At 48.0% G+C, this 24,805-nt stretch overlaps 1 protein-coding gene across 1 annotated transcript in view; it reads left to right on the top strand.

The window, feature by feature from the left end:
• DOCK5 (dedicator of cytokinesis 5) overlaps positions 1-24,805 on the top strand; it is a 923,455-nt gene that overhangs the window by 858,540 nt on the left and 40,110 nt on the right. The window contains exon 50 of the mRNA XM_085632878.1: positions 5,517-5,655. Coding sequence (XP_085489004.1) covers positions 5,517-5,655 — 139 coding nt within the window. The remainder of the gene's footprint in view (positions 1-5,516; positions 5,656-24,805) is intronic.

The following is a 24,805-nucleotide window of genomic DNA, read 5'->3' as shown; positions in this document are numbered from 1 at the left end:
TCGCCACACACTGCTGCATGCCACACACTGCTGCATGCCGCACACTGCTGCACGCCGCACACTGCTGCACGCCACACACTGCTGCACGCCGCTACACGCCACAAAGTGCTGCATGCCTCACACTGCTACACGAAACACTGCTGCACGCCTCACACTGCTGCACGCCTCACACTGCTGCACTCCTCACACTGCTGCACGCCACACACTGCTGCACGGCACTGCACGCCACACACTGCTGCACGCCGCACACTACTGCACGCAGCACACTGCTGCACGCCGCACACTGCTGCATGCCGCACACTGCTACATGAAACACTGCTGCACGCCACACACTGCTGCACGCCACACACTGCTGCACGCCACACACTGCTGCACGCCTCACACTGCTGCACGCCGCACACTGCTGCACGCCGCACACTGCTGCACGCCGCACACTGCTGCACACTGCTGCACGCTGCACACTGCTGCACGCTGCACACTGCTGCACGCCACACACTGCTGCACACTGCTGCATTACTCACTGCTGCATGCTGCACTACACTGCTGCATGCAGCACACTGCTGCACGCCGCACACTGCTGCACGCCGCACACTGCTGCATGCCTTACACTGCTACATGAAACACTGCTGCACGCCGCACTCTGCTGCACGCCGCACACTGCTGCACGCCACACACTGCTGCACGCCTCACACTGCTGCACGCCTCACACTGCTGCACGCCTCACACTGCTGCACGCCTCACACTGCTGCACGCCGCACACTGCTGCACGCCACACACTGCTGCACTCCACACACTGCTGCACTCCACACACTGATGCATGCCACTGCATGCCACACACTGCTGCACGCCACACACTGCTGCACGCCGCACACTGCTGCACGCCGCACACTGCTACACGAAACACACTGCTGCACGCCACACACTGCTGCACGCCACACACTGCTGCACGCCACACACTGCTGCACACTGCTGCATGCGGCACGACACTGCTGCACGCCGCACACTGCTGCACGCCGCACACTGCTGCACGCCGCACACTGCTGCACGCCGCACACTGCTGCTGCACGCCGCACACTGCTGCACGCCACACACTGCTGCACGCCTCACACTGCTGCACGCCTCACACTGCTGCACGCCTCACACTGCTGCACGCCGCACACTGCTGCACGCCGCACACTGCTGCACGCCACACACTGCTGCACGCCACACACTGATGCATGCCACTGCATGCCACACACTGCTGCACGCCACACACTGCTGCACGCCGCACACTGCTGCACGCCGCACACTGCTGCACGCCGCACACTGCTACACGAAACACACTGCTGCACGCCACACACTGCTGCACGCCACACACTGCTGCACGCCACACACTGCTGCACACTGCTGCATGCGGCACGACACTGCTGCACGCCGCACACTGCTGCACGCCGCACACTGCTGCTGCACGCCGCACACTGCTGCACGCCGCACACTGCTGCACGCCGCTGCATGCCACACAGTGCTGCATGCCACACACTGCTGCACGCCGCACACTGCTGCACGCCGCACACTGCTGCACGACGCACACTGCTGCACGCCGCACACTGCTGCACGCCGCACACTCCTGCACTCCACACACTGCTTTTATGCGAGTTTATGCTACTGACATTTTAAATGACAATGCCTTTTATTTGTTTTAAAACCAAAATATAAATAAAAGGCATTGTAATTTTAGAATGCCAATAGCTCAAACTCTTATAAATGCGAGACCTATTGCATTGCAAATGCTTGTTGTCATTGGTAGGTCTCAGCCGCCTTGCCACATTCTTCCTCTTAAGCCTGTATTTTAGGCTGTAAACTGTGGTATCTGAGAAAATGATTTGAGCACAGAGCTGCATAGCATCATATTTATTTAGGCTGGACTTCCTGCTCTGAATCAGAAATACTTGCTGTGAGGCAAAACTTACTTTTCTTAATGGCACATGGTATGGGATTTCAGGTTTTCACAGCATAGCACCTTAGAAATGTTGGACTGCTGAATCTTCAAACCTTTATTGCATCATTATGCCATATTATAACAAGAATGCTGACCTCATGGACACATGTCCATTGCTAAATAATCAAGGCAGGGACGGGCTCCATTGCTGTGCTTTTCTGTGCCAAATGGAATTCCTGAAACTTAAAGGGATAGACTCAAGGGATAATGCTAGGACAAATATAGAATGCCACAGTTCCCCCTTAAGTAACTGAGGAGTTATGCATTCTTTCCTCCTTTCATGGCATCCCAAAAATAGCACTGTGTGGAAAATTAAATATGAATTCCACAAGATTCTCAAGAAAATAAACCAAAAACACACAGTAAAGTCTAAATAAATTGTATGAGTCAGGTTAATGTTTTTGTGTTCCTTTCCGGAATGCTTTGGCCAAAGTACAAGTTAATTTTTTGAACGTTGCCCAACCTGGATATATTAAATAGGTCACAGCTTGTGCAACACCTGATGAAAGCATTGACTAAACCTTGTAAACATTGGGATTGCATAATCTTGAAAGCTGACCTTTAATAAAAGATGCAGCTGTATCGGCTACACATATTAGAAATGTATACATCTGCCCTTCAGTTATCTCTCTGTGTTACTGTGATGTTTATCATGCCTATAAACTAGCTCTCACCGCCTGGGGTTACAAGGACACCCTTGCAGAACCATGGTAGTCAGATGTGGCTTCATTGACAAGAAAGGCAGATGAGGAATTTTGGAAATAAATGTATGGGAACGTGTTGCAGAAAGGGTGCACTGTCCACTCCATGCTGCTTTGCCCTCTAAAGTAGCTCCATAACCACAGGCGTTATCAAGTTTTCTTTACCGTCCTGCTGTAAAACATCAATGACTACCTCATTTTCTTGCCACTCTAATTCCTTCTAGAATCTACACCCACAAAGCTTTATGCTGAAACCCTGGATTACTTAACTAAAAATGTTCTCTCCTCTGCAAGTGTGCTAAGACACCCACTGAAAGATCCGTGGCCCAAGCCTTAACCCTTACCAAAACCCCACCCCAATCACCCTCCTTTGCAGAGCTGGTCACCCACTAAGAAAGTCGAGTAAGGATGGAACACATGGGTAAGATTCATCTTGAACCCCCTATGGGGCTTGCGCAAGCATCATTCAGGGGCTTCCATGGCCAGGAGGTCAGTAGTGAGGCAGAATCGCATCACTGTTATTCAAACCCTGAAGAGAGTCCCCTTTTGGGTTTCCAGTGCACAAAAGAAGTCATTGCCTCTTCTGATGTTGTCCTTGGCAGGCAGACCCTTTAGAGGATTTTCTGTCTTCTAGGGTGGTGTTGGGAAAGGTAGCTGAGCCCCTATAATTGACTTTTCCATTTGCAGCAATTAAGACACACATTTTGACTGAAATCATCCAGTCTGGTTCCTTCATCCTAGATCCTCTGTTGTCCTTTAATGTGCCACTGTTAGATTCTGTGGTGTCCGCTTGGGTTAGGCAGACTCCTGCCCTGGCTCTGCACTCTGAAGTTGTTTGTCTTCCTTTTCTGACTCCAGGCAACTCATCATTTCTCTCCTCTCATCTGTCACATTGGGAGCTAGAACCCTAGGCCTCAGGTTTTACTGGCATTGATGCAGGTTTCTTCCCCTCCTCCTTGTCTGACAGAGTTTCAGTGGATTGAAATAATAGCGAAGAAGTTGTTTTCTTCAGCAACCTGAGTTCTTGAGTTCTTCATAATTTCAATGCTCTTTGAGGGAAAGCACAGAAGGTGCTTCGCTTTTCCAAACCACGTGAATGAACACTTTTTTGAAGTAGTTCAAGGTGGCTTTGAACCTCTAGACAACTCCTTAAACTGTGGCAGGTCTATGGACCCGTCCACAGACTTTGTAAGCACCCTTAGTTGCTCTCCAAGGACCTTCCTAGAGGCAAATGTGTTGAATACAGAATTGATGGTTGTCTTCTCTTTGGTGAACAGTCTTCCTTGGCCTTAAGTAATGTAACACAGGAACACATCAGTGCTCGAGCTTGGAATATGCTATGACCTTGTCTGTTAGGTGACACATGAGGATCAGAAGCTTTCTGGGGCTCTGTCCTTACTAGCATCACCAGCACTACTAGCTACAGGAACATGTTGCCTTCGAGGGGTTTCAAGACCAGTAACAACCATATTCTTCTTCATTCCGGACTTCTCCTATCAGGCCATTTTAACACCTCCTCTCAGAGGATAGATGCCAAGCAGAAGGAGACTCCCTTTTCTGATACTGTCTCAATATGGGCCTTAAGAGCCTTTCCTCTCTAAATGGGTATTAGTCCCCCACCTTCGAAGGCCATTTGTCGAACTACTTGTCCATTTGCATGTGCTTCAAGTTGTCCGGCAAAGGGCTGTAGCTGTGAGTGGCTTCTTTGCAGTAGGTCCCTTGTTCTATACTGGGGGTTTCCACATAGTTTCTGGAACATGTATTGCCTAGTAGTTGGGGTTGTTTGATAGTGATGTTGGATACATATATTTGATTATGACTACTCCTGCCTGAGGAACAACTCTTGTGCTGTGTTCTTAGTTTGATTTACAGTTCCACCGCCTGGCATAGTATCCACAATTCAGAGGTGTTGGGGGTTGGTTGGCCTGTACTGTTGGCACTTTAACAGCTTGTGGTAGTCTCACTGTTAAGGACGGCTGGTCTGACCAAACGGTATTTTCTGGTTGCATCGTTATTTTTATTTTTTTAACTGTATGGTATTTGAAACCGCTCAATGAAACAACTCAGTGATGTGGTGAGCACTTATCATTTTTTTTATGGTAGGTGTTTTGGGGATGCCTGTCTCACTTTGCTGGAGTATGACCAGTTTTTTCACACTCAGTGGAATTGTCCCTAGCTGTAATTGTGAGGGTTTTGTTCTGTTACGTGTCCAGCATTGTCTTGACGCTGGGCTGGTTGCCTACATGGATCCATATGGTGTGGCTGTTTGAGTTTCTACTCTGACCCTCCACCTCAGGGTTTATTGATTTCGTATTGAAGCATGAGGTAAGGAGTTTGTAGGTAGAAATATCCATCAGAAGAATAAGGTATCTTTGGTAACAGTGTTGCTGGTGGATACTCTTAAGTACCTGCCGACCCACCTGCCTCTCTATTCTGTGAAGTGTTGTGTATGATTAATAATGTTCCAAGTTAGTTTTCTCTATCCTTCATTGCTGTCACTTTCATCAGTTTCATCTCCACCTCTAATGGCATGGGAAAAAAGGACAGAAACAGCATCATGGCCCTGGGGTTGCACTATATATGGCGCTCTGAAGTCACATCTGGGGAGGGACCAGTGTTTTGTTGGAGGCACGATGCCGCTTACTGACAAAGAACAGCTCTTTAAGCTTTTCTGAATTCAGCCTGGCATTTCAGGATATTAACGAGGTGAGGATTCTGCAGTTAGAGTATCCACTAGAAACATTGTTACCGAAGGTAAGTACATTTTTCTATTAGTCTGAAATATTAAAGTCTTAGAGACCGGTTCAGATGTAATTTTTTAATCTTTGTGGCTTTAGGACACTGCAGGGAGATCACAACGACCAAAGAGCCTTCAACTCATGGATAACAGATTAACTTTGCTGCAGAATACCTCGTCTCAACAGTCAAGCTTGCAGAGCCCTCCCCCAATCACTCCAAAAACACTACGAACTAACAGTAAGTCCTGTTGTGCAAAGTGTGATGCTACTGCCATTTTAAAGAGGTTCTTCAAGAGGATTCCATTTTGTTGTATATTATTCAAGAACTCATTTCATACTGGTGCCTTTACATTCTCGTTTGTATATTTGTTGGTCTTTTAGTCACATAAGAAGTGCATCGGTTGGCAGCATAATCGCAAAATAGTCATAGTTATGTAATGAAAATGAAATGAAATTATAATTTGTAACAGCACTACTACCCAAGGGTGAAAGAAGTTTAAGACTAAGTGGTACAAGTAAAAATCACTTCACTTTCCAAAAACCTTTGTACAAGTTTGACGAAGTTCTTTTTCTCTTTGGGGTACAGAGAGAACGTTGTGATGCTGTCCAAGCTGAATAGTGGACAGTGTGTAACACGTCAAACCAATGTCATGTTATTTGCCCTGTATTGTGCATACATACAAAAAACGTTTTGTTTAGTTTTCCAAATATTTTTTATGGATGAAAGAATCTTTAAATGAGGCTTTTTCTGCCAACATTTTCTAAGGTTCAAATATGTACCATCTTCTTTCTGTTAGGTCTTTAATGAGCAAATGTGTCCTCGTTTATTGGTGAATATCAAAGGCCATTGAGCCTCCACGCCCTTATCTTCAGTATTGAAGAATGGCTGTGATCTCACACTGGGGTTTATCAAACTTCTATATAAAGTTGGTGAATGCATATGCCTTATTAATTTCGAATTATCCGTTTTCAAAAAAATAACTTTAAAACGTGAACTCAGGGTGTCTGTTGAAAAAAGAGAACGAAAGCGTGTATTCACTTCTCTGGTGATTCCACTCGTATCTCAGATAAGTGCTTTCAACTGGGCCCTGAACCTTGATTCCAACCTAAACTGTGTTAAAGACACAGTAGCTGTTCTGTTGGATGTTATTGCCCTATTGAAGAAAATGCAAGGACAGACTCATAAAGCCACTTGGTTCTCAATAAGACTAAGAGCTCTAAACAAGAGAATTTGGAACACACTTGATGGTCAGGGAACTGGGTAAGGTGATGGAATATACAAAAAAGATGACAAAACAATGATATGTTTTTCACACACTTTAAATATTTACATAGAACTCACCTCCCCATCAATAGTGTGAGTAGGATATACCACACAGTACAGGAGTACTGCCCAAGATTTCAATACCTTTAGAGTGGGGTGACTGTACAGGATATGGACATGTACGATTGTACTCAATATCAGGGATCAAGTGGTCATACACCTGCAGGGGTGATAATGACAGAGTTTGGTGTCAAACTATGTGTTCTGGTAATGCACCAAGATCAAAGAACAAACAGATGCACTTTTGTTTGGTTGCCCTGGGTCTCCTTCTGGTAAAAAGTTGCATTGCTAGTCACTGAATGCCACTATGGACTCCAAGTCAGAACCTTGGCACAGTGATATACGAGAATGGGCACTGATGGAGGAAAATACAATGGCAGTGGTGAACACTGACCCCAAACTGGAAAAGGATTGGTGGCACTAGGGAGAAATGACCGGAAAGCTGGCTGGTGATACTGGAGCACATGCCTGTTCTTAACATTTCCAAACTTTGCTTGAGTTAATGCTATTTGGGGTTTGTATCTCTCCATTCCACAGTAGAAGCAGACATGCAGCAAACCTAGACTGCTAACTGTTTTGTTCTATTTTATGCTGATTTGTAATGGAACTCCTATAAAATAAATTGTTTTAAAGGAAAAAGGCTGTCAACAACAACTGGCAACAAAATGGCGACAGGAGGAAAGGGAAGATTAAAAACATCCATCATAAAACCAGTTGAGGGTTTATCTCGCCATATAAAGTACTGGTACAAAAGCATTAATTCAGAAACTAAGCAGCCTTAATATTTATTCCAAACAGTCTCCTGCTTTCTCATCCGTCCTGTCCTTATAGTAACAACAAAAGCGTCTCAAATTCTGCATGCTTATAATGACAAACAATTCATTGAAAAACTCTTACACGTCATGCCTGTCGTTGATAAGTAAGTTGCATTGTGCTCCGCAAATCCTAGGCACTGGACTCAGCCCCGCGAAAATAACCGTGTTGGAGTTAAGAAGGTGAATTAACAATAAAGATGTCTTTAAATGTTTTATCTTGTCACGTGTTGTGCCTTCAAAAGGCAGACCTCTATTCTCAAGCAAGGTCTTCTGACAGAATGCTGCTTATTCCTTTAACCCCTTCGGTGCTCATGACGGAATGGTTCCGTCATGACCCACGGTTGAGCTGTGCTCATGACGGAACCATTCCGTCATGACCACGCCCGCGCAAGATTCCGTCAGCACAGCGGCGGAATCTGCGCAGCATCGAAGGGGTTAAAAGGGAGGTCGGTGTTTACTTTTCTTTCTCTGACTGCAATGTTAGAGGATTTTGTAAAGTGAACTATGCCACAGTCTCGCTGGGCCCATGCAGTGAGTGTGGAAGGAAAGGTGGTAGGATGTGAATTTTTTGCTTACACAATAAAATGTAAATACATGTAAAGGAGGTGTACTAATAATTCAGAGAATTTCAGCAGTTAGAAAAGCATACATGAAGCACTTCTTTGGTAATTCTGAAGTTTGAGGGAAACAAAGGTTTTAATAGATCAAAACAAATCAATACACTTGGTGATGCGTGAATGAAATATTCACTGAAAACAGTATTTCCACACATTGTTTGTGCATTATCAGTAAACTGTATGCCTGTGCATATTTAGTGGCCATTCAAATGGCGTATGTGCTGGCTGTAAATGACAGTGCGCTACCACACTACGCTTTAGAAGTCTATTCATGACAGTGTGCGCCAAAAAGCACTACCAGCTATATACTATACCCTTATCACTCTCTTGCTGAATGCATTTGCTGTGTGTGTTCTTTGTGGGACGCTTAGATGGATGTTTCCCAATACCTCCAATGATGTAATGTTAATGGCAACCCCCCCCCCCCTGTTCTGAAAATGGTTCCTGCACCACTGAAGCAAATTCTCCGCAGTCCCATCTTTCATTAAAAAAAAATAACTTTTAGGGTTTCGGAGGCTTTGCTAGAAAAGATAAAACCCTCACATCACAGAAAAGACTAACCAGTTGGGTTTTGCAAAATTCTCCACAGCCTTTTTTTCCAGGGTGTGCAAAGAACCTAATTTGTGCTTCATTGGAACTTGACATCATTGTTTTATATTTTTTATCATCTCCTAAAGGACTAAATACATGTTGAAAATTTTTAACTCCTCCCTATCTGAGGAGGACATAAATAGGCAGAATGGAAGGCACATAGGGTTGTGACAACGACTCATAATGATTGCTGGTAAGTAATCTGTGCATTGCAATTGTGCCTTTTTTCCTCCTTAGTCCTGTCATCATAAGGACTTGGAAAGCAGTACTTCCAGCTTCGATCCTGAAGAACAGAAAGGCTTATGTGATGCTGCACACTTAACAATATAATGTTTTGAATAGATGCAGAATTACAGGAGAACTGACCCAAATATGGCATCCATAGCTTTAACTTGTAGGGTGGAACAAAGGTGATGTGGCTGCATGGCAATTATCTACTAGTGTAGCTTGTTTCCAGCTACCATGCGCCTCAGCAGAAGACAGACGAATTGAAAGTGAAGTAAAGACCAGAACCACTATGTTGGATACTTCATGCAGAATATGAGAGGGTCAAGGTTCCACCAGGAACCTCATTTTGTTGAAGAAAGATCTGTTCAGCCCCAGGTCCAGACTGGCCGTAGCAGGCCCCGGGCGTTTCCCCGGTGGGCCGCCAGGGTGGGGGCCGGTTTTTGGCCCTTGGGGGGCGTTTTTGTTACCGGGGGCTGGTAATATCAGCCCCCTATAACAAAATCAGGCAACACCGGCCCTAGCAAACAGTTCGCCCCTCTCCCACCCTTGGGCTGTCCGAGCAGTTTCCCAGGGCCGGTTTCAGATCCAAGTCCGGCCCTGTTCAGCCCCATCAGTTGACAGTTTCAAACTGAGTTTGAATCAGGAATTGAAAAGCATAAAAAAGTATGGAAACTGATCCTGAATGCATTGGAAGTGGGTCAGTGTGTGCTGGGTGGGGTCAGAGACGTGGGTAAAAAGAACAAAGTATTCTGCAACAGCTTTGTTAGCCTTTCACCTTCAGGTAAATGCATATAAAATCGAACGCACACACCCTAAATGAAAATAAATGCAAGTTAAAGTAATTTTTGGGAAATGCATTCTATTACGTCATGAATGCTCAGTTCGTTAGTGCAGTCAGTGTGCATGTCTGTGTGTAACCAGACAGTCACTTTACCTGACACCTAGTTGGCGCAGTGGGGAGTAGTGACCAGCGTATTTACAATGCTACGAAGTCCCAGCCTGAGACTAAAAGCATTATGAAGACATAATCATTATTTAAAGTTGCATATACGCAGTATATGGAAGGCTGCCACAAAATGATTTTGTGTTTACGATAAGACAAGTGTTTTCAAAATATATATGTTCGAGGCATATGAGCTGCAGATTGTACACTGTGCATAGATCGCCATCTGGTGTTGGGCTCGGATGCTTGCACTTTGTTGTTGTCTTGGAAGAGTCTTTTGTAGTCACAAGATAGGTGACTTCTCCCTTGGACGATAGTGCGCATGGGCATTGACTCCATCCTCAGATGTTTTTTTTCCGCCATCGGGCTCGGATGTAACTTCTGCGCTCCGGTTCGGCACCATATTTTCCAAACCTTTTCGACGCGCAAACTATCTAAAACTCGACGGTATTGTTTTCGATCGCGTGATTTTCGACTCGCACCTCAACTACTCGATTCCAGTCATCGACGCGGGCCGCTGGGCCTATTATACGCCGTTCGGGCCTACAGCTAATGGAAAGGACTTCATTTAAAAAATGCCCCCAGTGTGGAGCTAAATTCCCAACCTGTGTCTCTCGCTTGAGCACGACGAGAACAATCGACAGGCCCGCGCCTCTTTTAGATCCAAAAAGACCATCCGTGATCGCCGGGCCCGACGACACATCATGGCGCAGCAAGCAGCTCTGGTACTGGTGGACATCTTCGATGAAGGCCTCCATGTCCCGGAGGAGGATTCTGAAGACCTGGAAATCGTGTCCAAAGCAGACGACTCCGATTCAAACGACCACATCACTCCTGGTTAACGAGTGAGTACAATTGCCCCTACCCCAACTCCACCTGAAAAAAAGAAGGCACTGGACAAGACTGAGCCTGCTGGCCCCAGTCGCGACAAGCTTCAGAAGCCGCGTCCCCAGGCCTGACTCCGAAGATAAGGGACAAGCCTTCCGGTAGCTCTGGACCGAGCAAACCGCATCTCAGTGTCCCGCAGGCGCCTTCTTTACCGAAGACTGGAGCGCAGCCTACTCCCAAAAAGATGTTGGCACTGACCACTTCCACGCCGAAAGAAAAAGACATCGGACCCGAAATCAAAGCATTCGGAACCGAAAAAAGATTTCTGCCTCCACAGCCAAGCCGAAGGACCCCAAACCACCTCCCAAGGCCTCGGAGCAGAAATCCAGACCCCGCTCGGACCCGAAAAAATCGGCGTCGAAAGCGGTTATCGAACAGGAAGAACTTTTTCGACCGGATCCTATCAATCCAAAACAAAAAACTCTCCACATAGACCCCAAAACAGGACATGTGGCTGCTGTTCCACACAAGAAGAGGAAGCTGGATACTCCAGACACTCCTGCAGTGCGTGTGAAGAGAAAAGACTGTGCCACTTCACCTATACGACCCTCTTCTCCTGTTTTCCTCCTAAACCTGTCTCTCCTCCACACTCCCCACCACCACAGGATGATGATGATTTAGGGGGTGGGGGAGGCAACAATGACCCTTTCACTGACCCTGATGACGACACGGATGTACCACAAGACGATTGGGATGATTATGATGACCCAATAGATCCTCCAGACCTCCCTGATCCCCAGGCATATCCAACAAAGCCATCTCCCCAGATGAAAATATTGGCTTTGGTTAGCTTGTAAATAGAGCTGCTCTCTACCATGGTGTTCAGATGCATTCTGACCCTGTAGAGGAGGACTTTCTTCTAGACACCTTTGAACAGTCGCAAAAGACTGTACAAACCCTGCCAATGCTAAAGGGTGTCATTAAACATGCCCCCAACATATTCAAGGACCCTGTGAGAGATAGAATTCTCAATCCCAGGATTGACAAAAAATATAAACCCGGTCCCGATGACCCCACTTACATCAAGGGTCAACTACTTTTAGGCTCACTAGTGGTAACTAATGCTAGAAAACGTGCCAACTCTCAGACCTCCGGTGATGCGCCACCTCCGGATAAAGTGTCCAAGTTGTTAGATGCCTCCAGCAAGAGAGTTGCTGCCCAAGCAGCTAATCACTGGTGCATAGCCAACACACAGGCATTACTTGCTAGGTACGATAGGGCTCACTATGACCAACTAGAAACCCTATTACAACATTTACCTGATCAATATAAAACCAAGGCAAATGATTTAATTCAGGAGGGCAAATTAATAACCAATGCATCAATCAAATGTGCCCTTGATGCAGCTGACACAGCCTCTGGGTCCATTAACACTAGTGTGTTACTCAGACAACATTCCTGGTTACGTATCTCAGGCTTCAAAAAGGAGGTACAGACAACTATCCTCAATCAGCCATTCAATCAAGAACAACTTTTTGGATCGGCTGTAGACACCACTCTAGAGAAAATGAAAAAGGACACAGAGACTCCTAAATCCATGGGGGCATTACAGTCTCCATCCACACGTGGTTCCTTTCGTCGCTCCTTCTATAGAGGAGCATCCAAAAATATCGGAACAGACGCCACCTCTTCTTCCTACAAAAACACCATGCAAACATCCCCCAACAGAGGATATTTTAGTGGCGGATACAGGGGGAATAGCAAAAAAGGGAGAGGCTTAGGTAACAACAACACTCGCGCCTCCCCCACTAATAAATAGTGACTTACCTCCACTCCCCCCAAACCATTCCATCCCGGTCGGAGGGAGACTATCACAGTTCCTAACTGTCTGGAATTCCATCACTACAGACAAGTGGTTAAGACAAATTAAGCAGTATGGTTACTGCCTGGAACTTACAGCAACCCCACCCACCATACCACCCAAACAGCGTCCAATGTCCACAGAACATCTCACAATCTTAAAGCAAGAGGTCTTCTCACTGCTTCAAAAACAGGCAATAGAACTAGTTCCCTTACAGCATCAAGGAACAGGGGTGTACTCGCTGTATTTTCTAATCCCTAAAAAGGACGGCACCCTAAGGCCAATACTTGACCTCAGACCCCTCAATCTCTACATACAGTCAGATCATTTTCACATGATCACTCTTCAACAAGTCCTCCCACTACTTCAACAAGGCGACTTCCTTGCCACACTCGACCTCAAGGACGCCTTCTTCCACATTCCCATACACCCTGCTCACAGGAAATATCTAAGATTCATAGTGGACGGAGAACACTATCAGTTCAAAGTCCTTCCATTCGGGGTGACCACCGCACCCAGGGTATTCACAATGTGCCTTGCAGTAGTAGCAGGACACTTGAGAAGACAACAAATCCATGTATTTCCATACCTCGACGACTGGCTGATAAAAGCCAAGTCTTTCAACCAGTGTGTTCATCACACTCATCAAACCATCCAGCTGGTACACGACTTGGGATTCACAGTAAACTACACCAAGTCACATCTTCAGCCCTCACACATGTATCAGTATCTAGGGTCCACATAGGACACCTCCAGAGCTCTGGCATATCCCAATCCAGCCAGAATAACCAGTATACAAACAGTAATCGCCAAATTTCAGCCACAGCATTCCCTCCCAGCAAGGGTATTCATGCAACTCATAGGAATGAGGGCCTCTTGCATTTTTATCGTACCTCATGCAAGACTTCAGATGCGCCCCTTACAAGAATGCCTAGCACGTCAGTGGAACCAGGCTCAAGGACAACTTACAGTTCTGTTGTTGGTGGACAGCCGCACACATCGCTCTCTGCAGGGGTGGAACGCACAAAACCTTTCCAAAGGGCGACCGTTCCTAGAGCCAGTTCCACAGATAGTGCTAACAGCAGACGCATCACTCACCGGCTGGGGAGCCCATCTCCTAAACCACACAATTCAAGGCAAATGGCCCACTCAACAGAAAGTGTTCCACATCAATCACCTAGAATTACTGGCAATCTTTCTAGCATTAAAATCATTCCAAGTACATCTACAGCACAAGACTGTCCTAATCTGGACGGACAACATGACAGCCATGTATTACATACAAAAACAAGGAGGCACACATTCTTTGCAGCTGTCTCCGCTGGCACAAAACATTTGGAAATGGGCCATTCCACAAAACAAATAACTTCTGACAGATCATCTTCCAGGAGTTCACAATCCGATTGCGGATCTGCTAAGTCACAGACACAGCAGATACACGAATGGGAACTTCATCCCCAAGTTCTTCAACCATTTTTCCAAATGTGGGGTCAACCAGACATAGATCTGTTCGCCACACATGCAAATGCAAAATGCCCAACCTTCGCCGCCAGGTTTCCACACCCGTTGTCCAAAGGCAATGCGATATGGATGAACTGGTCAGGCAAATTTGCGTACGCTTTTCCACCACTCCCACTGATTCCCCTAGTAGTACGCAAGCTCAGACAACAGTCTCTCAAGATGATCCTGGTAGCTCCCACACGGGCACAGCAACTGTGGCTCACAACACTACTGGAACTTTCAGTAGTTCCACACCAAAAACGATGTCTCTCCCTAACGTTGCTAACACAGAACCATGGAGGCATAAGGCACCCCGATACAGGTCAACGGAATCTAGTGACCTGGTTCCTGAAGTCCTAGAGTTCGATTATCTTAACCTTCCACCGGACTGCATGAACATCATTAAACAAGCCAGACGCCCTACTACTAGAGCTTGTTATGCAGCAAAATGGAAAATATTTGTCATATACTGCAATAACAATAACATCGATCTGCTGAATGCCTAAATCCAGGACATCATTTGCTATTTACTACACTTACAAAGGTGTAATCTAGCATATTCATCCATAAGATTACACCTAGCGGCACTTGCCGCTTATTTACGAAACAGACAACATTTAGCACTAATCAAAGTACCTGCAATTAAAGCATTTATGGAGGGCCTTAAAAGGATAATTCCCCCCCAGACTGCCACCCTCTCCGGTGTGGAATTTAAACATTGTTCTTACCAGGCTCATGGGTCCCCCTTTAATACATTGACAGAACTAAACCCTTTACAAAGACAAAACAACTGTTTGTAGCCTTCTCACCACCTTATAAAGGTAACCCCATCTCCAAAGCTGGGATCGCTAGGTGGCTAGTAAAATGCATTCAAATATGCTACCAAAAGGCTAAACACACATTAACAATTCCCCCTAGAGCACACTCAACACGCAAACTAGGGGCTTCCATGGCATTCTTAGGGAACATTCTCTTAGATGACATCTGTAAAGCAGCAACATGGTCTACACAACAAACCTTCACAAACACTATTGTGTTGACGTGCAGGCTAAGCAAAAGGCTTCCGTAGGCCAAGCTGTTCTTAAAACACTTATTCAAACCACTGCAACAGATACAGGTGACCACTGCTAGGGGAGACACTGCTGTACAGTCTAGGCACAGTGTACAATTTGCAGCTCATATGCCTCGAACGGAAAAAGCTACTTACCAGTATGTATCTGTTCTTGGCATGTAGAGCTGCAGAGTTATCCACGCCCACCCGCCTCCCCGGAACCTGTATCTGTTCCAGTACTATCTTAATTAGATAGATTCATTTGGACATCTCTTTATTTCTTATTGACTCCATTATTTCCCATCATGGCGAAAAACAATCTTAGGATGGAGTCGATGCCCATGCGCACTATCGTCCAAGGGAGGAGTTACCTATCTCGTGACTACAAAAGACTCTTCCAAGACAACAACAAAGTGCAAACATCCAAGCTCAACACCAGATGGCGATCTATACACAGTGTACACCTCTGCAGCTCTACATGCCAAGAACAGATGCATACTGGTAAGTAGCATTTTCCTTTTAGTAATACCCAATAAGACTATACGTAAAGCAAACATTTTTACTAAATTTTTATTAGAAGGCGGCACTCTAGAGCTCAGCTCCTAACACCCTTATATTACCTCTCAAAAAGAATACATTTCTGTCTTCATGACCCCACAAATGACTCAATAAGTTAAACACTATACTATCTCCTAAGTAGCATTTAGTGTTTCTGTTTAACCAGATGCACACATTTACATTTCTTTCAAGTAGTAGGCACTCTGGTTAGAAAGCTTGTTTCTTCCTTTTCTGTTCACCAATCCTTTGGCTTCACAGTACATATGTCTCCATAACTCCCTACCCCCTCCCCCTCCGACCCCTTTCCCTCAGCCACAGGTACCTCAAGTTCGGCATCAAGTGTTCATAAACGTTTATGGGAATTATTATGTTCGAGGCATATGAGCTGCAGATTACACACTTTTGCATAGATCGTCATCTGGTGTTGGGCCCGGATGTTTGCAGTTTGTTTTTCCTCTTGGAAAGTCTTTGGAAGTCACGAGGTCGGTGACTCCTCCTTTGGATCGTATTGCGCATGGGCTTCGGCTCCATCCTCAGATTGTTTTTTTCCGCCATCGGGCTCGGATGTAATCTTCGCGCTCCGGTTCCGAACAGTTTCCAGTTCGACGATCGATGCGGAATCCTCACCCCAAATCGCGGTATTGTTTCGATCGCGATCTCCTCAATCAACGCACCTTCTCATCGGCAAACCTTCGGTTCCAGTCGTCGACGGCGGCCTTCAGGCCTACCCAAGCTCCGGTCCCGGCTGATGGAAAGAACTCCATTTAAGAAGTGCCCTCGATGTGGGTCCAAATTCCCCCACACCGATCTTCATGAGGTATGCAACCTCTGCCTCTCCCCTGAACACGAGGCTCGAGACTGTCCGGCCTGTAAGTCTTTCCGATCGAAAAAGACTATTCGAGACCGAAGAGCCAGAAGGAACATGGCACACTCCTCGACCTCTGTTCCAGTCGATATCTTCGGAGACGACATCGAAGATCCGGGGCAGCAGCGCACCGAAGACGACCTCGTCAGTGCTTCCGAGGCCGACGAATCCGATGTGGAAGACATCACTCCGGCGCAGAGGGTCGTGAGTACTATACCCCCCCCCCCACACCCGCGCCAACACCCAAAAAGGCTTCGGTCACGCCTTCGCCTCCGGGCCTAAGCAAGACCAGAGACACTGCTTCACACACCCCACCTTCGGGCCCGGTGAAGAAGCCAAGTAAGCCTTCCGGTGGCTCGGGCTCGAGCCAGCCTACCAGCGGTGCCGAGAAACACACTTCGGCACCGAAAAAGAAACCGGCCTCTACCTCGACACCGAGCTCCGCACCAAAGCATTCGGGGTCGAAACCCAGCTCTTCCGCACCGACGCCATCTTCGGTACCGACCAAGCCCCATAAGGCCCTCGGCACCGACACTTCCAAGCCGAAGCCCATCTCGGCGCCGACCAAGAAATCGGAGGCTAAACCCGGTACTAAGCACACTAGCATGGAAAAGCCTAAAAAGCCCCGACGTCTTCGACGCCGACGGACCAAACACTTTAACAGGAACTATTTACACCGGATCCCTTGCAAAAGACTCTCACCAAGGATCCAAAAACTGGACATTTGGCGCTCTTTTCCAAAAAGAGACATTTGGACAAACCAGCTCCGCCTCCACCTCCAAAGAGGAAGGACTCTGCTACCTCTCCTTTCAGAATACCTTCCCCACCTCCTCCACCCTCTCCACCTCCACCCCCTCTGCCCTCTCCACCCCCACCTCATCGCTCTCAGGGGGTGGTAAAGCATGCGCCAGAGGTTTTTAAAGACCGAGTTAGGGCCAGGGTCATTAACCCGCGCATAGACAAAAAATACAAAGCTGCCCCCACAGATCCCTCCTACATCAAAGGGCCAGCGCCACTAGATTCCCTAGTGGTTTCCACTGCACGAAAAAGAACAAATTCTCAGGCGTCAGGCGAAGCACCACCACCTGACAAAGAGTCAAAGCTACTGGACGCATCAGGAAAGCGCACTGCGTCACAGGCAGCCAATATATGGCGTATCGCCAACACCAATCGCTATTGGCCAGCTATGATGGGGCACATTATGATGAATTAGAAAACATAATGCACCACCTCCCTGAAAAATATAAAACTAGGGCCAATGAATTAATTCAAGAGGGTAAGACAATAACTAACACCTCTATACGCTGTGCCTTAGATGCAGCAGACACAGCCTCCAGGGCCATTAATACTAGCGTCCTCCTCCGTCGCCATGCTTGGCTAAGAATATCAGGATTTAAACCAGATGTACAAGCCTCCATCCTTAATCACCCCTTTGACCAGGAACACCTATTCGGCCCAAAGGTAGATGAGGCCCTCGAAAAAATTAAGGACACGGATACGGCAAAGTCCATGGGAGCCCTACAGTCACACCCTCCTAGGCGCTCTTTTCGCCGCTCTTCCTTTCGGAGTACATCTAAAGGCTACTCCTCAGATAACGCGTCCACTTCCTACAAATCCCCCACTCAGTCCACCTTCACAAGGGGTTATCAAAGAGGCGGCTATAGGGGCAACAATAATAAAGGCAGAGGCAAAACAAATACCGCCCGCTCTGCCACACCGCCTACCCAATGACTTCCCCCCGCTCCCTCCAGACCATCCCACTCCGGTCGGGGGCAGACTTCAAAATTTCCTTCATGTCTGGGAGACCATCACCTCAGACAAATGGGTGACCCAAATTATTCGGTTAGGATACTGCCTGGAATTAACATCTACCCCCGCAAACATTCCACCCAGGCAACGCCCAATGTCACAAGAACATTCCACATTACTAAAGCAAGAGGTAATCTCCCTCCTACAAAAACAGGCAATAGAACACGTTCCCGTCAATCAACAAAATTTAGGGGTCTACTCCCTATATTTTCTAATACCAAAAAGGGACGAGACTCTACGACCTATTCTAGATCTCCGGCCCCTAAACACATACATACATTCAGACCATATTCACATGGTAACGCTTCAGCAGGTACTTCCGCTCCTCTCCCATAACGACTTTCTGACCACACTGGACTTGAAAGACGCATACTTCCACATTCCAGTACACCATGCTCACAGAAAGTACCTCAGATTTGTAGTGGACGGACAACACTACCAGTTCAAGGTGCTCCCATTCGGAGTCACAACAGCACCACGGGTATTCACCAAGTGCCTAGCGGTAGTGGTGGCACACCTCAGAAGACAGCACATTCATGTCTTCCCATACTTGGGCGACTGGTTGATAAAAGCCACTTCATACAACCAATGTGTACACCACACCGCCACCACAATCCAACTACTTCACCAACTAGGCTTCACGGTGAACCACTAAAAGTCCCAGCTGACACCATCCCACATAAAACAATACCTCGGTGCCACCATAGACACCTCAAAAGCAATAGCCTACCCAAATCCGGCCAGGATTGCAAGCATTCAGGCTTTGCGACAAAAATTCGTACTTCAACACTCCCTTCCAGCAAGAGTGTTTATGCAACTGATAGGGATGATGGCCTCGTGCATTTTCATAGTGCCTCACGCAAGACTCCAGATGCGTCCACTCCAAGAGTGCTTAGCGCGCCAATGGAACCAGGCCCAGGGGCAACTGACAGATCTGGTGTTGGTAGACGGTCGCACCCATCGCTCTCTGCATTGGTGAAACACCACAAACCTTTCCAAAGGTCGACCGTTCCTGGACCCGGTCCCCAAAATAATACTAACAACGGACGCATCGCTCTCCGGCTGGGGAGCTCACCTATTACACCTCACAGTGCAGGGCAAATGGACGCCTCAACAAAAGTTACTCCATATCAACCATCTGGAGTTACTAGCAATCTTTCTAGCCCTAAAATCCTTTCAGCCACGGATTTCAGGCAAGGCAGTCCTCATTCGCACAGACAACATGACGGCCATGTATTATATTAAAAAACAAGGCGGCACGCACTCTCCACAGCTCTCTCAATTAGCACAGAGCATATGGAGATGGGCAATTCCACACAAAATCTTTCTCCTAGCTCAACATGTCACAGGAGTCCAAAACACCGTGGCAGATCTGCTCAGCAGGCAGACACAACAGATCCACAAGTGGGAACTTCACCCACAGGTTCTTCATCCGTTCTTTCAAATGTGGGGGCATCCACAGATAGACCTCTTCGCCACCCACGAAAGCACAAAATGCCCAAGCTTTCCTGCCAGATACCCACACCCATTGTCCAAAGGAAATGCAATATGGATGAACTGGTCAGGCAAATTTCCGTACGCTTTTCCGCCTCTCCCACTCATTCCATTAGTGGTGCGAAAACTACAACAGCACTCCCTCACACTGATCCTAGTGGCTCCAACATGGGCCAGACAACTGTGGTACACCACGCTGCTGGAACTCTCAGTAGTACCGCACCAAAAGCTACACCTCTCACCATGCCTTCTAACCCAGAACCATGGAGAGATCAGACATCCGGATCCAATTCAGCTCAACCTTGCGATCTGGCTCCTGAAATCCTAGAATTCGGGTACCTAAACCTTCCCCCTGACTGTATCAACGTCATCAGAGAAGCTAGACGCCCTACCACTAGAGCCTGCTATGCTGCCAAGTGGAAAAGATTTGTTGTTTATTGCCACAACAACACAATCAATCCTCTAGACGAGTCTATACAACACATCATATGCTACTTACTCCACCTACAAAGGTGTCATCTAGCCTATACCTCCATTCGGCTACACCTCGCAGCAATTGCAGCTTACTTACAAAACAGGCAGCACCTATCACTTTTCAGAGTACCTGCCATTAAAGCCTTCATGGAAGGCGTCAAAAGAATAATTCCCCCCAGAGTACCACCCTCACCTGTGTGGAACTTAAATATTGTTCTCACAAGGCTCATGGGGCCTCCCTTCGAACCTTTGCATAAATGCGAACTGCAATTCCTCACATGGAAAACAGCTTTCCTTGTAGCCATCACTTCCCTTAGAAGGGTCAGTGAGATACAAGCACTTACCATACAAGAATCTTTTCTTCAAATGCACCAGAACAAGGTTGTTCTCCGTACCAAACCAAAATTCCTACCTAAAGTCATTTCCCCTTTTCACCTAAACCAATCTGTAGAATTACCAGTATTTTTCTCGCAACCTCAGACCGTTGCAGAAAGGGCTCTGCACACACTAGATGTCAAACGAGCCTTACTTTACTATATCCAAAGAATACAACCTTTCAGAAAGACCAAACAACTGTTTCTCTTTCTCTCCACCACACAAGGGCAACCCCATCTCAAAATCTGGGATAGCTAGGTGGATTGTAAAATGCATCCAGATTTGCTACCACAAAGCAAAGCGAATGCTATCCGTTCCCCCTAAAGCCCATTCTACACGGAAGATAGGGGCTTCCATGGCTTTTCTAGGGAACATCCCATTAGATGATATCTGCAAAGCAGCTACCTGGTCAACACCGCACACTTTCACTAAGCACTACTGTGTAGATGTGCAAACCAAGCAACAAGCTAGTGTGGGCCAGGCTGTACTAAAAACAGTATTTCAAACCACTGCAACAGATACCGGTGGTCGCCGCTAAGGTTGGGAACTGCTATATAGTCTATGCAAAAGTGTGTAATCTGCAGCTCATATGCCTCAAACGGAATATGCTACTTACCAGTATGCATCTGTTCTTGTCATGTAGACCTGCAGATCTACACACGCCCACCCGCCTCCCCGGCTACCTGTATCTGTTCCAGTCTATCTTATTTAGATACAACACACATGGGTTTCTTCACTTTTGTTACTACGCTCCATCTTTCCCTGCTGGCGAAAAACAATCTGAGGATGGAGCCGAAGCCCATGCGCAATACGATCCAAAGGAGGAGTCACCGACCTCGTGACTTCCAAAGACTTTCCAAGAGGAAAAACAAACTGCAAACATCCAGGCCCAACACCAGATGGCGATCTATGCAAAAGTGTGTAGATCTGCAACTCTACATGCCAAGAACAGATGCATACTGGTAAGTAGCATGTTCCTTTTTGTACAAGAAGTATTGGAACTGTTTTGTAAAATTCAAAATGATTGGGATCGTCGTTCCTAGTAGATCCTACACACTGGAAAGAGTACCGCAGTTGCTCAGGGCCGGCTTTAAAACTGGTGGTGCCCAGTGCGACAATGCTTGTTGGTGCCCCTCACCCAATGACCACCTCTGCCACGGATTCCCTCACTAGCACCCTTTAACAGTGCCCCTCAAGTCTCCATATTCACTGTCTCTCAGATTCATTTAGTTTTATAGCACCACTCATACCAGTGTAAGGTGTCAGTGCACTTAACATCACACACACATTGCACAGAGACAATCATATGTGTGTAAATCAGTGTATAGGAAATTTTACACCAGACAGGACTATAAGGTGTAATGTAAGAGTGATATGTCATCGATACTGGTAGGCAATATAGTCTGAGTCGTTATTCTTTGAAGCCAAATTCAGAATTTAAAATGTAACCTCATTGTTAGGGGTTCTCTTTAATAACAAGAATTGTTTTCTACCCAAATGAACCCCTTTGGCAAGATTAGGATAATGAATGACTGGCCAAAAACCATATAGCTCTAACATATACCTTACAGTTTGCATGCAGCTCTTTGATGACAGTTAATAGCTCAATGTTCTATATTAGGATTTTGACTTATAAACAACAATTACCAAAACGAGCACTGTTACAGAAGCAGTAACCCACTGACCTATTTACAATATATCTGAAAGAAACACATTAGTGATAGATTCCTTACCTTCGAATTACCCCCCGGCGTCAGACTGGATCCGGAAAGTTTTCGTCAGCAGTAGCCCTGCGCGTCAGAAGGTGGCGTTGTGCGGCTCCGTGTCCGTCGTAGGCGTCATGATCACCGGGATGACGTCATGGCAGCAACTTAGACGCCGCCCTCACGCGCTGACGTCAGTTCTTTCTTTTTCCGCGCCAGCAAGCGCAGATCCAGAGAGAGCGGTACCCTCAGTCAATTTTTGACTGATTTTGGGGACTTTTGTCTCTGTTCTTTTGAGTCTTTGACTCCTGGTGTATATGGATGCCCAGTTTTCAAGTCTTGCTTGGCTTGTCCCCGCACGATGTCTGTGACGGACCCACGCAATGAGTGTCTCTACTGCCAGGGGCGCGACCACGACCCCGCGTTGTGCTCCAACTGCCGGGCCATGGCTCTGAAAACTTTGCGGGAGCGGTCCCGAAAGTTGCTTGAAGCCCGGGAGCTGCCACCATCGTTCGACAAAGTCTTTGCACTTGGGGTCAGGAAAAGCGAAGCACACGAAGTCGAAGAAGCGACATCGCTCTTCGCCTTCCCCAAGCCTGTCACGCGACACGGCTGAGGGTGTGGGTGGTGCCAGCCCCGCGGCTCCGGCGGAGCCTACGCAGTTGCCGACGGCTTACCCACACTTCCCAGGTCAGTCGGCGACTTCGGCCCAGCTGCAGGAATTTGTCAGCCATGGCCAGCCTCTTTGGCCCATCGGGCCCCGCCGGCATGCTTTCAGGCCCTGCGGGTCTGACTGGAGGTCCTCGCCCTTCTTCGTCGCCAGCTCCGGCCCGACGTCGTCGACGACTCCGGCCTCAGCGCTGCGAGACCCCCATGGATCCATGCATGGATCCCTTCTGATGTTGGTTGGCCTCGTACGACGTCCACTGCACCACCGCCGGCGTCTGCCGGGTCCCCTGTCTATCCCGTCCCCAGCTTCCACCCCGACATGGAAACAGTGCCAGACCGGTGGTGTTCGACGCTGATTCCGACGCCGATGGGGAATTTCTATCCCTTTCTCCATCCTCCTCCTTCTTTTCCGCTTGTCCAGCAGGTTACGGAGGATGGGGAGGACTGGGAGGGATCTGAAGAACCTCTCGCAGCCCAATGTGAGTTAGACCCGGACTAGCAAGAGGATTTGGGGGACGCAGGTGGACTGGATTTTTCTCCAGAACCTGGTACACTCTCCATCTACCGTGGCTACGGAGGAGGGTGTTACTTATTTAGAGGTGTTGCGTAGGTCGGCCGAGGCTCTCCACCTCGAGCTCCCTACAGTGGCTATCTGAAAGAAACCCGTTAGTTAGATTCCTTACCTTAGAATATCCCCAGGCGTCAGGCTGGATCCGGAAAGATTTTTGGTCAGCAATACCCTTGCGTGTCGCTAGGCGTCGTCTGCGGCTCCTCATCCGTCGTCGGAGTCGTGATCGCCGGGATGACGTCGTCGGAGTACTTAGACACCGCCCTTGCACACTGACGTCAGTTCTTCTTTTTTCTGCGCCAGTAAGCGCAGATCCGGCAAGAGCATACCCTTTAGTCACTTTTTGACAAAACTTTTTGAAATTTTTTGGTTCCTATTTCGAGTCGACCTCGACTCCTGGTGCCGGTAGGGATGCCCGGGTTCAAGCCGTGCGACGCCTGTCACCGCCTGATGTCGGTCACGGATCATCACCGCCGGTGTCTCTACTGCCTTGGGGCCGACCATGATGCCGAGTCGTGCCTCGACTGCCGGGCCTTGACCTCGAAGGCTAGGCAGGAGCGGTTCCGCAAGCTGCTCGAGATCCGGCAGTCGGCTCCACGCCGCTCAAGGTTCCGGTCGAGGGACTGGTCACGGAGCTGCAGCCAACACCGCTCGTCGGGGTCGAAGTCCTCGCATTCCGGTAAGTCGAGGCGCAGCAAGAAGTCGAAGAGACGACATCGCTCTTCTGACTCCCCTCGCCGGTCGCGTGACTCGGCTGAGGGTTCGGGTGGCACCACCCGCGCGGCTCCGTCGGAGCCGCGAGAGTCGCATCCGGCCCCATACCCTCCGGTCCCTGGGCCCGATGCGACTCCGACGGAGATCCGAGACTTCCTCGTGGCCATGAGGAGTCTCGCCCCACCGTCGAGGTCTGCCGGTGCGCCTTCGGGCCCTGCAGGTCCGACTGGGGGGCCTAGCGAGCCGGCGGCTCCGGCCCCGGCGCCGTCGTCGACTTCGGTCCAGACGCCGCAGGCCCCCGGGGGATCCAGGCCTGGATCCCGGTCGACGCCGGTCGACCTTACGACCCCTCCGCCAGTGCCGACCCCTTCGGTGCCGCCCTCGGCGCCATATTCAGACGA

Source organism: Triturus cristatus, chromosome 11, assembly GCF_964204655.1.
Source record: "Triturus cristatus chromosome 11, aTriCri1.1, whole genome shotgun sequence".
Lineage (NCBI taxonomy): Eukaryota > Metazoa > Chordata > Amphibia > Caudata > Salamandridae > Triturus > Triturus cristatus.
This window is presented reverse-complemented; position numbering and strand designations above follow the sequence as displayed.